The 13038-nt window shown below is 41.6% G+C and overlaps 1 protein-coding gene across 1 annotated transcript in view; it reads left to right on the forward strand.

Moving 5' to 3' along the window:
- Window positions 1-6462: 6462 nt before the first annotated feature.
- The window catches only part of SLC5A12 (solute carrier family 5 member 12), a 15881-nt gene continuing 9305 nt past the window's right edge, over window positions 6463-13038 (forward strand). The window contains exons 1-5 of the mRNA XM_085300805.1: window positions 6463-6819; window positions 8513-8578; window positions 9743-9794; window positions 11355-11422; window positions 12854-13008. Of these exons, the coding sequence (XP_085156931.1) occupies window positions 6463-6819; window positions 8513-8578; window positions 9743-9794; window positions 11355-11422; window positions 12854-13008 (698 nt within the window). The remainder of the gene's footprint in view (window positions 6820-8512; window positions 8579-9742; window positions 9795-11354; window positions 11423-12853; window positions 13009-13038) is intronic.

Below are 13038 nucleotides of genomic sequence, written 5' to 3' on the forward strand. Positions count from 1 at the left end.
ACAGCTACCAAGATTTGCACATGAAAAGAAGWAGTTCTGCAGTAGAAATAAGCATCTTACTCATAACAGCACCAAGAAATAATGTAATACTCAAAATTCTGGTTTAGCAATTAGTGCTTATGCACCAGCTTGTATGCATTTTAGCAGATTTAAGTGCAGCTCAATAAATATTTTTTAACATAACTTTTTATTCAGTAAAGATTAAAATAAATTTCATTATCTCGTTAAGAACAACCCTAGGCAGTGTGCTATTGCTATTTACTGCACTTTAGAAGCGACTGGAACACAYTGCCTTTCTACCTGTGCCCTCCTCTTCCTCTCTGCACTCCTGACTGCAGAGAGCAGGGGCAGGATGGGCTAGCCTTAGTGTCCGTTATATATACATTTTTTCTCCTCAGTTTGGAGAAGCATAAAAACATCGCTGCTTTGGGATTATGAGTTAGTAAACTCATTGTACAGCTGCGGACGCCACCTATTTTTCCGGGAACTGCATTACAGTCTCAAGCAGTTGGTATAGCTTTATTCTACCCCCCTTCTCAGCTGCTCCCACAAAGAACGCTCTTAGACGCTGTTTGACTTGACTACTAAGAGCACAGTGCACTTCTTTCAGGATAAAGAGATATAAAATAGATTTTTCAGGCTGAGTGTTTTATAGACGCACTAAGCCAAGAGGGCATTGAGAAGCTCACAGCATGCTATCTTCAGACCGTGGCTGCTTTGTGAGCTTACGTTTCAGCTTCTCAATGATTCATAATCTTGATCTCTGGGATGGAAACAAAGCATCTTCCTAGCCATCCCAYTTACTGTTACTTCATGCGAAGGATTTCCAGTTTTTTTTGTTGTCAATAACACATAGATGCAAGTCTGCTTGGAAAATAATTTTTAAATATTAATTAATTCTCTATTGAATTAGTTGCATCATCCATCCACTCATGTTYTACCTCTGTTCTTTGAAGCAAGGTTTGGGGTTTTTCCTCCCACGTACACAGACAGGGAGGGCAGCTGGACCCCGCAGGGTGCAATCAGGTGCATCGGTCACCAGGGTGTTCCAGCTGTGCCAGCAGCTCGCTGGCTGGCCCATGGGCGCTGCTGGTTCTCCCCGGCCTACAGGCAGCCCCGCACCTGTGGGGAGGTGGGTGACCACCTGCCCAAAGTCCTCAGAGAGCGCTACATCTTCATTGAAGAAACCTTTTAGCCCTTGCTTTGCTTCTCATCAGTGTCCTGTAACTCTTTCTGTTCAGAAAGAATTTGGTACCTCAAAGCTGTAACTCCAGTGTTACACAAAGGATTATGGTATAAGAAAACAAATTTCTCTCTAGGCCCCTGAGTTCCTCTATTGTAAGTGAGACCCATGCAACAAAAACACATGCTACAGTTGCCAATCTTTCATGAATTTAGGAAATAAAGTTACATTCCTCTTGCAAGCAAATTCTCTACAATCAAGGGAAAAGTCACCTTAGTGAGCAGTATCCTGGGGGTAATTCACATTTTGCTGTTTTTCTTTGGTCCTCAATATCTGTAGAGAAATTTCATCACCGCTTTCTCCAATGCTCACGTTTAAGTGGCAGARGCTGTTTGGACAGGAGATCATCCCAGCAGCTTTACACCACTAGTCCACTCCTATCACCAGCTTTTGGTCCCATCATTTCATGTTCTACCASGTAGTCCAAATGGACCAAACTGACTCTCAAGAATCCACATAAGCACCAATATGACAGACTTTTAAATCTAAATATTATACTAGAAATCTATTTACAACAAAATCATTCTTTTTAGACACAAAAAATGGAGAAGAGGTAGAATTTGGATTAATGGAAGCAAAAWGTCTACTATAGAAAAGTTTGAAGAATCACTGTCCTACATGATATCATTTATCCAACAAGACTGTTAGATTTGAACAATCATTTACCCTTGCCAAACTAAGTTCCAAAATATGTAATTACAACACACAAAAAAAATCTCACTGAAGTGGAAAAAAGCAGCTAATATGCATAGCCTACACAAGACACAATATAATTACAAACAGAGAACTGAATAACTGATGGAAAACATTCTCCTTTTATAAGCTATCATCTGTGAAACACTTACCATAACCTAGGGTAAAGGATACTACTAACCTAACATTTAATGGTAAAATCTAATCCTTGGYAAATTCTTCTCTTTACAGGTTTCCATCAATTTCATGTGTTATGAATTTTCTTCTCTGGATATCTTTCCTCTGCTCACAAGCCTTGAGGTCCCCTCATCAGGTTTCATTAGCTAGCAGCACTGAAGCCCATGAAGAGTGGTTGYTATAAGCAACTCCCCAGGCTATTTAAAAATTTACCTATGAAGCAACTTAACGAGCAAGTTTAAGTGCTAGCCACTTTGGAGAGGCTGGTTCTACATTAATCACTGAGTACAGGTGAACATGGCCTTGAAGAGATGGGTTTATACTGGGCAYTGGTGTCACTGCTTATGCCACGTCCCATGGGGACAGCATGTGGCYGCCCCAGCTTGGCACACTTCTGACTCTGAATGCGCTCTTATCATCGCATTAATATCAAACTAGCATCATAGGCTAGTACAGRTAGAAATTAAAATGGCTCAGTACATTAAAGCCCTTAAAGATATTTATTTACTAGATTAGTAAACCATATAGTTGCTACAACTATCTGAATTTGAGCTATCACGGTATGCTGCAGTCACTGCAATTTTAGCAGGAGAATTTTCCTTGTGCTTTATCGGACTCTCTAAAATTCAACCTTTCTATCAAAAAGAATGCTTAAATATTATYAGTCTAAACTTTCCACATACCTCTACTCAGAGAAACAGAGCCAAGATCTGTTCAGAGCACTGGACCAGGTTGCCCAGAGAGGTTGTGSAGTCTCCTTCTCTGGAGATACTCAAGAACCGCCTGGATGCAACCCTTTCTAAYACGCTCTAGGTGACCCTGCTGGGGAAAGGGGTTGGACTAGAYGATCTCCAGAGGTCACTTCCAACCTCAGCTATTCTGTGAAGATAGAGGTGGCTCTCTAGGCAGTCCCTGCCCTGAACCCCTGCTGCTTCAGGCTTGCACTGGAGGCCTCACAGCACTCACCTGGGTAGGCACAGGGTTTAACAGCTGAGGAGCTGCTCAGCTTGCACCAGTGCTCAGGCTTGCGCTCAGATTGCATGCTTACAAGGCACTCTTGCATTAGGAAGTTTGGTTTGCCAGACAGCAACTTGGTCTCTGCAGAAGCATGGCAGGAGATGGAGGGATCATCACAGCTGGCAAAGCTTTGCTGCTCAGGCCACGATGGGGTGACCGAGGTCCCAGTCCCCATAGAAGGGCCAAGCCCCCAGTCCCTGCAGAGGGGGACAGCTTCTCCACAYACTCTCAGCCATGGACAGCTCCCACCAACAAAAAACATCGAAGAGAGCAACAGAAGGATCTCGAGGGGCTGGCACGCTATCCAAGGACATTGTCAATCCCTTTCTGCTGGGCCAGCGGCATGAAAAGACACCCCACTGGGGGAATAACACCCCTGGAGGGGCCAAGAGGCCATTGAAAATGTTGCCAAGTTTTCAAATTGTTGGGCAGTTTTTTTTTTTACTTGGAAAAGCAGAAGCCCAAGGAAACCTGACTAGATCAGGTCAACCCATTTTACCTTCAACTCCTTTAATGTGAAAAGGATGCATATAGTACACTAGAGTCTGTTGCTACCATCAGCTAGTCCYAGAGAACCCAAAAGTAGCCTTGAAATAAAAAAAATCCTATCAGTGGAAAGCATTCAGACGATCCTGTGTCCACTCAAGTTCCACTCCCTCCTTCCAAGCAGAGCTACGTGCACCAGCACCTGCAGCTGGATTACTTGCTCAGTCACTGGTTCACAGTCAGACACTGGAAGGCTTACTGAAATTTCAAGATATCAAGCGTTTTACTTGGGTTGTCCTGGCTAAATGAAWTGTCAGTGCCACAGGAGTTTTCATAAGTAAAACACAAAATTTGTGGAGAAAAAGAAGGATCTCTATAGGCTTACTTTTACACCAATGAGAATTTTACTGTTTGGAAAAGTTTGTTGGAATCAAAATCAAATTACTGTGCAGTGAGCCCKCATGAGCAGATGGGCAGCTTTATCCGTCACTATGTGAAAGCACAGTTACCACAACTGCTAACTATATGCTGATGGCAAATGGATCAATTTAAAATATTCAAGTCAGTAATAAAATATTACAGTACATCAAAACACCTCAGACCTGCAGAAAACATCCATGTTTTTAACAGTAAGAAGGAGGAGGGAGAAGAAGAAGAAGAAGAAAAAAAAAACAAAAACAAACCTGCAGAGGAGTTCCTGGCAAGTGAAAGTCAGTGATTTTTTGAAAGTGAGCACACTAAGACACTGGTCCTGTACAAAAGAGAAATATTAACCAGTAATGAGGTGTACTTAGATAAATAAATCACTTTAAGGCAGCTGGGTGAGGATTCACTGAGCATTATCCATGAGGATGCAAATTTGTTTACTGGTCTCTCATTAGGTTCCTCTGCTGCATTAACAGCAAGTTACAGCACACACACATGATTACTATGGAAACTAATGTGGCTTTAACTGATATCCTAGCTCACCTTATGTAAACCTGCTTGTGTAACTATCATGAACAGTCATACTGCATCTCACAAACACCACAGTTTTTCTTTAAACTTAGGATGACAAAAGGATTTCAGTTATAAATGGAGTGGTAAAAAACCCAAAAAGCAAAATCCAGCCATGTTCACATCAGGTGAAAGAAGAACAAGCAACAATCAATAAGATGTTCCAAACTGCTTTTTAAGAAGTATTTTTGCATGCATTTTGAGTTTTTTTAAATCCACACTCTGCAGCAGCAGCAGGACAGTCAGTTCTCATCCTGCGCATGGTCTCACTGGACTCAACTGCAAAACTGCTCGATCTCTAAAGTACCCGTGGCAAGAAGAGGACATTAGTTCCAGCCCCAGGCTTGTCCTAGATTTTATTTTATTCTAGGTCATGGCATGAGGGTTGCTGTTTACACATTTCTCTTTCTCCTGAGCAGAGAGACGGGAATGCACAACATTTCAGATCTAGAAACCCAGTTGCGTGCCCGTCATTACTGACGCAGCAAAAACATTGCAGTTTGTCGATGACTTTAGGAGGACGGGCAGGGGGCATCATCCCAACCCAAGACAGGGCTGGAGAGCAGCAGCCTTGCTGTTAGTGACTCACATGCCGGGTTGCCACACAGCTCGTGATCATCTCCAGAATGGACCACTGACCCTCCCCTCTTCCTGCAGGGCTGGGACTGAAGACCCTACCTCTTCATAAAAGCTTGTCCTTGAGTACCACAAGTTAGCATCTGCTTCTTTTGAAAATGTATCCTTATGGTATAAGCCAGTGTAACATGAATATTTATTATTTACTTAAAAAAAAGAAAGMAAGCCAAGGAGAACTCAGTTAATTGAATTCTACAAATTATCCCAAAGACAGYGTTGCTGTTGCCTTATCCGCTGCTCTTTGGCCCTCTTCTCGTGCAGGTCTGACCGAATCGTACACAGAGCAGTAAGAGACACCTCTTCAGAGCACACAGCTTCAGCTTGTTATTGGTCTCTCATTAGGTTAAGCCCGTATTATGAACCCATGAACCAGCATGAACCTACGTTAGCGGTAACCTAAATTGCCACTAGCAGCAAAAAGTGATAAATCAGTTGCGAAATGGAAGTCACCCGCAAACCTAAGTGTCACACAATCTGTATTTCCTGCTCATCCAAAGATCCCTTAGGTACTCAGACTCGTTATATAGCGTTGCCTGTGCTGGACTGCTGAGGGAGAAGCACACTAACGTTACCTTGAACCATTAAGCACTGCAGCTGTTTACGGCAGTCTGAACTTCCAGAGAGTCCACCAAAGAGCACATTTAATTGCAAAGAACAATTCTGAACCCTTAACGCTGGTGCTCAAGTTTAGATTTTACCCTTATGAAAGAATTGCTCCTTTCAAAATAGAGGCCTGTCAGTAAAGGTCAAGGTCGTGGGTCTGTAGGCCAAGTTTTCCTTCAGTCCTCTCTCTCTCCTTCCCCCTTTTTTAATATTATTCATTTTATTATTTAAAAATGCTGAGAGGTTAGAAAAGAGGTAGACCAAGTCAATGTGCCAAGGTAATGTTTAACCTTAAATTAAAACATCACAGATAAAAGGGAGCGTACTATAGATTTCTCAGATAAATTCAGCTAGCCTGACAGAAATATCAGCAGCACTGGGGTCTAAGTGCATACAGCACCTTCCTAACTAAGCATTTTCCCCCCTACCAGTGAACTGAATTAAAAAAAAAAAAAAAAATCTCATAGCTGGACAGTCTTCTTTTTTATTATTATTATTATTTGTCATTGATAAGCTACAAAAACATCTTTGCTGTCAGAGGATTAACCAGTTCAGAGCAACCGATACAGACACCCAGCATCTTTCTACCAGGGAGTTATCCATTGGGTGCCATGTCCAACTTTGTCGCTCCAGAAATCAAAAAATTTGCACCTTGGGACTATGTTGTTTTTGCAGCACTGTTTTTGGTATCTGCTAGCATTGGAGTCTTTTTTGCAATTAAAGAGAGGAAAAAGAAAAGTTCAAAGGAATTTTTGGTGGGCGGCAGGCAGATGACATGCGGACCGATAGCCTTCTCTCTCACATCCAGCTTCATGTCAGCAGTAACAGTTCTGGGGACACCATCTGAAGTTTATCGTTATGGGGCATCCTTCATCCTTTTCTTTCTTGCATATACACTTGTCATCATCTTTACTTCTGAACTTTTTGTACCAGTATTTTACAGATCTGGCATTACAAGTACTTATGAGGTAAGTAAAAAAAAAAAAAAAAATAGTATAAAAATCAGTTTATCAAGTATTTTGCTATTTCTAGAGAAAGCGTATGGCAGACAACTTCTGCAATAATTTGCAAAACAAATGTATCAATACATGAATTTTTTTAAGAAACAAATTGATTTTACAAGCTAGTTATTTGTATTTCATAAGTTACAGGCACAAATAAAGAGTCAGAAGTGCTGTTATGCACACATAGTAAAGATAGAGTTTACAAAGTAGTACAAAATATGGAACTGGAAAAATAATTAAGGTGCCTGCACAATACTTTTGGTCTCTAATAATTTTTCCATGCTGCTTTAGAGTGTGACTATTAAAGAGGGACTTTAAGAACAAAATTCAGGATCTAATTTTAAACTTAGAAATCTAGAAATCTGGGGATTTGGGCCAGTTGCTGTAGAAGTAGAATACATTGTTTTCTTCACACGAGATCTCATCAGCTGGAGGGAAGAACCACCAACCCACCGCTCCCCGTAGCTGCAATGCTGTTAGAGGGGCACAACACGCAGGCATCATCACCCGCAGATCGTGGGAAAACCGGGCAGCTGTTGGGCAGCCGGGGCTGCCGGTCRCCCCTTGGACCGGCTGCTGCAGATGCGGTGGTTTCTGTTTGCGGGCAATCTGCTGGAAGGGAGCGCGGGGCGAGCAGAGCCCACCAGGGAGCCAGCGGCGCCTGGTAGCGGAGGTCACTCACGCTTTCAGAAACCCAGTGCCGAGAAGGAGCTTCACAGCTCTGCCTGGGGACTGGGATATGTCGCAGTTGCAGGCTGGGAAAAATTAAGACTGATCATCTATTCCAGCTGTCAGAAGTAACTATTTTCTAGTTGGTTTAGATGCAAGATCAGAGAATGAATCACTTATTTTAGCCACTGAAAATTTCATTTCAGTCAGAGGGTCCCTTCAAGCATTCCTGAAAGATGACTTTGCTGACTTCATAAGTTATTTTTAAAAATAGATCAAATTATGTAAATTAGTTACTTATTTTATGGCAAACTCTGGAGCTTACTAAGCAAGAGATGAGGGAGATTAACATGAACAAAATTAATAAGAAAGGAACTATCCTCGATGTACTATTCCTAAAGTCCTCTAAAAGACAGAAAACCTTTGCAGTTTGTACATAGCGTCCGCGAGGGAGTGGACAGTAGCACCACCCAAGGGGAAAGTCACGGGGTCAAAGATGGCTTGTGGCTAGCAGTGTAGATGCAACTTTTTGGTCAGTTCTGCAGAGAGACTTCAGGTGGTGGCTCAGGCCTAAGGCTTGGAGCACCTGCTCCACCACTGCTGCGGCYCCTGTGGAAGCCCAGCTACCCCATTGCTCTAGGAGATGAGCTCAGAGCTCCTGTTCATACAGTCGAATTAAACCTCAAAATGAAGTACAAGTTTCTTTTCCATGTAGCCTCTGGGCTCTTTCAGTTATTTCCAGTACAAAACAGGTATTGAATACAGCAGCTCAACATAATTTCTAGTGCATTCCACTGATTAGAAGATTTCTCAAATGTAGTTATCTCCACCAGTAAGAATAATCACTCCCTGGTTTATTAGCCATAGCAGTAATGTCAGCTATCTGTAATTGTACTTACGAAGCAAGCTACTCTGCAGGGCGAACAGGAGGTTAATAGCTGTGTCACAGCTGCTACTTGTGCAATTTACTGTGTCTCCTCTTTCCTAGTATTTGGAGTTAAGATTTAACAAAGTGGTCCGTTTTGCTGCAACGCTGATCTACATCCTGCAGACGGTAAGAGATATTGCATATTTTTTCCATGATAATTTCACTTAACTTTTATTTTGAAGCACTCACCTCACACTCAACTCTCCCTGTCCAAGGGCTGTTTAAACTTTTCCCCTCCCCTTAATTTTTCCAGTTGGACTGTGAATGCTGAAAAAAAAAAGTGGTTGCCTTCCTACCTCCTAGCTTCTTCCTACTTACAGTTAAAAAAATTTCATTATTGTTGCCTGTGACATTTGGATGCTGTACTGCACTTGCACGGGTGTGCGTGGGCATCTCCCAGGTGACTGGAGCAACTCAGGCAGGACACGACCATGACTCCTTGGAGAGCTGCCCTAAGTCAAGTGTCAGGCTTCGTCCCTGCAGCCCCATAAGAGGACAGAAATCACTGCGATTTATAGACGGCATCAACAGACTGTTCGGCATTGCCATCAGGCGCCRACTAGCCAACCCCTGAGCAAGCAGCTAAAATAAATAGTAATGCTCTTGGTTTGCAGGTGGTGGAGCTGAGCAAGCAGAGATCAGCTTTACTTGCCCAAAGCACTTAARGAGCCACCCAAGGCACTATGGTAGACAAATAGCTTTTTGTCTTTTGATTTGATAGTTCAAATTTCTCAAAAGATTGTGTGTTTGATGGAAAACTAGGTAGTTGGAATATTTGTCGTTCTACATTAATTCCATTTAATTAGTTCTAAAAGCTTTAGCAAGAGATTCACAAGTTTGTTTAATTTCMGATTTTGTTTCCCCCCTCAATTCTGTCACAACACATACATGAAAGGCACTGAATTAACTCCTCTAAGAGGGATTAAAAAGAAGCAGGGAAGATTAATTTCCAAGACCCAATGCAAGTTTTTTCTGCATCACTGTGTGTTCTACTGAGAGCTCCTCTCTCTATTTGAGTAATGTAGTCTTAGACATCTAATCATCTTAGCAATGGGCAAAATAAGAAATACACAGACAGAGCACGGTGGCTTAACTCCATCCAAAAGGAATTAAATGAAGGATTTTGATTTTGTAAAGGCTGAAAAGAAAAAACTCATATATGGTACAGCCTGATCTAAGTTTTGCAAGAGCCCTCTAGCTCCAGTGCTTTGCTCCAAGCCGCTCCCTGAACGGAAACCTTATCACTGTGCACTCACAGACATGTTTTTTCCATGAACTTTTTTCTCGCAGATCCTTTACACTGGAATAGTGGTTTATGCTCCATCACTGGCTCTCAACCAAGGTGAGTTTCCAGACCAAACAACATGGTTACCCCAGATAACCATATCTTAAGACNGTAAGAATCCTAAAGGAAATACTCAGCAAATCTGTAGGAAGGTTTTTGCCTTCACCTAGCACTTTTGCATTCCTGACGCTCTGGTCTCTCCCTTGCACTGGTACTTTAGCATGACTCTAGCACTTGCTCTTTTGTATTCAGTAACAGCCYAAGAGAGTTAGCGATGAACAAATTCTCAACCTCCTGACAAAGTTCATGGAACGGGCAGCGACCCAAGACCATGCTCTGTACTTTGGTTCCTTCCTACCCATCTGTCTTAGCTGTCAGCACTGTTAATGCTCCCGGGACAGAGCTGAGATTTCTCTGTCTGAAAGTACTGGTGACTGCCCATAGAAATGGAAAAGAGTAGAAAGGGCTACGAGCCTCCAAAATGTCAGGGAGCAGTTTCCTTTATGGGATGACACCTATAGGTACCTTAAAAGTGCTGGGGCATTTTGTTCTGGCAGCGATCCCATCTTTCAGGTAAGATGAAGAACAACGCCCTGGTTGTAATTAAAGATCCGTATTTTTGACCCAACACCTCATTCACGTTCCTCTGGGCTTAACTCCGTTCCCTGCAGCCGTAGCTGAATGCTATCCTGCTCTCTGCACACTTTTTTAATCAGTCTTTGAAGACCAGGAATACAGCATCTGTTGCAATAGCTGGGATTAGTAAGTTTACAGCCATACAACATAAGGAATCAACATAAACTCCTAAAGTAACTGATTTCCCTAAAATTGATTGGGAAGAGATTTGGTGGTTCTTTTCATAGTCCATCACCTGAGTTGCATCTAGTTTATCTAGTTTAACTGGTATTCACCTTGCTAAGTTCCTTCCTGTGGAACTAGGCTGCCTCTTACACATCAGTTGTTCAGAAAGTCATCCCTGTTATTAAGCCAAATTAATTTTGCTACTAAGAGAACTTCTACAGATAGTATTGTCCTTACAAATTAAGCCTCATGGGAGAGATTTCAATACAAGCAAAACTGAAACCTGCGTGTCTTATCTTGCATGGAGACTTTACGAAGCAAAATGAGCATGCAAAGTTGTGCTAGTGCACAGTCAGCACAGTTCTAAGGTTAAACTGTTCCTAGTTTCACAGGACTGAATTTAGCTTTCCTTTTTACCCCCTTAGGGTTCAGTGGAAATCTCCCAAGAACTTGGTTCCTYTCAAATTTATAATTGGCAGAGCACAAATTCTTGTAGCAAAATAAAATCCTGAACAAGAAACAAAGAAAGCATAGCTCATAAAATTATTTCCCATAAGAACGATGTTTTTTTTCTTTGTGTAATTATTTTGCTTATGAATTAACTACTTTTCAAGGATGGAAAACTAATCCCAATTTGCAAGAAAGCAACAATGCAAAACTGCATTCACTAGTGTTAAGAACCTTGAATAACGCAGCAGAACTTCTAATAGACACAAAAGATTAAAATTAATAATTACTTCCACCCTACTAAGGGTAATAGATAGCTTTTCTCTTACTATCCTTTTGCTGACCATTTGATTTTCTTTGGTTTCACAGTCACAGGATTTGATCTCTGGGGCTCTGTAGTTGCAACAGGAGTTGTCTGCACTTTCTATTGCACTTTGGTATGTAACAGGCATAAGTGAATGGCTGAACACAGACTGTGAACGCAACCATCCCGTGTACCAGAAAGGCTGTAAGAGCAGTGAGGCTTCTAAATATGATCCAGCGGACGGAGGTTTGCAATATCAGGACAAAGAGATAAGTGTCTGTCAGATCCTAAGCATAAAGATAAGTCTATTTGGAGTAGGAAGATCCCCCTCCCAAATACTTCACCAGATATGTCAAGTTTGAAGTCACAGAGTTTGAGGCAGAGTCCAGACATACAAGTAAAACCTTCCTCTCACCATAGCAATTTTTTTGAGAAAATTCTTCTCATCCTCTGTAAGTTATAGATGGCAAAAAAACCACAGTATTGAAAAATGTCCCTGGTGTCACTCTGGATCAAGAATAGATAAAATGATGATTAAAACCACAGGAAGCACACCTAACAGGGCTTCCAGGGAGCTGTACTACTAAGTCAAAGTAAGGTGAGACCTTCCCTGATGCATCTGTAAAAAGCCAGGGAAGTCAGTGAGCAACAGACAAGAGGGACTGTTTCTCTGTAGGCACCGAATCCAAATGTTCAAAAGCACCTCAGTGACTCAGTTGGCTTTCAGTGTGCTTCTGAAATCAGAATTTCAGAATTTCTATCCCATATTTAGAACCTGGATAATTACAGACATGAAAAGAGTGCCACAAACTGGATCAAATGAGTGTCTGCTTATAGCTTTGAATAGAACTAGGATAATACTACTAATAGTAAATAACCAGAGCAGTGGAAGAGGCAGAGCACGTACACCACAATCTTCACTCCCATCGGTGAGGGGTGTAAAGGAAGCCTGGTGGTTCTCAGAAAAGGCTACTCTATCAGCCCACAATCACATTAAATAGCAAACAGACTGGCTAGGCTCTGCAGCTTTTTTTAAAAATATTACTACTACTAATTGATTTAGTTTAATATTTCAATCAGGCCTTGTTGAAAACCCTAATTATGCTGCTCTAACACAGGTTCCATCAAACAGGAAATTAGCTATGGAAAAGAGGTTGAATTGTAGACTTTCTGGAGCTATTTTTCCTGTGTTGTTAGGCTTACTGTGGACCCCTGAGCTCTGCAAACATGTGCTAATGCTGTGGGAAGTACAAACATAGGCAAAGTTTTATTCTCCAAGTTTTTGTAGCACACTACAGCATTTTCTTCCAATTCACATAAAGAAGAGGAAAAAAAGTATTTGACTCGAGATCAAATATTCTTATATGACTGGGCAAATCATTTAGTCTGTCTCATTTTCTGATCTGCAAAATACAACCTTTCTGGGAGAATATAAAGAAACTTTTCAAGGAAAGGCCTGCCTAATTCGCTAGCTGTTATGCATACAGCTTATAAACTCCTGAGATCAGGTAGTACTCAAACAACAAAAAGGAAGATGAGAATATACAGCTTCTATTTGTTTTAGGGAGGATTAAAAGCCGTTGTCTGGACAGATGCCTTTCAAATGATCGTCATGGTGGCAGGCTTTGCAACGGTTTTAATCCGAGGGACTATTCTGAATGGTGGCCCAACCAACATCTGGCAACGTGCCTCTGAAGGATCACGACTAAACATATTTGAGTGAGAAAAACAAATATTGAGGATTTTTTT

Source organism: Rhea americana, unplaced genomic scaffold (genome assembly GCF_003343005.1).
Source record: "Rhea americana isolate MKP2758 unplaced genomic scaffold, rheAme1 scaffold_17, whole genome shotgun sequence".
NCBI lineage: Eukaryota > Metazoa > Chordata > Aves > Rheiformes > Rheidae > Rhea > Rhea americana.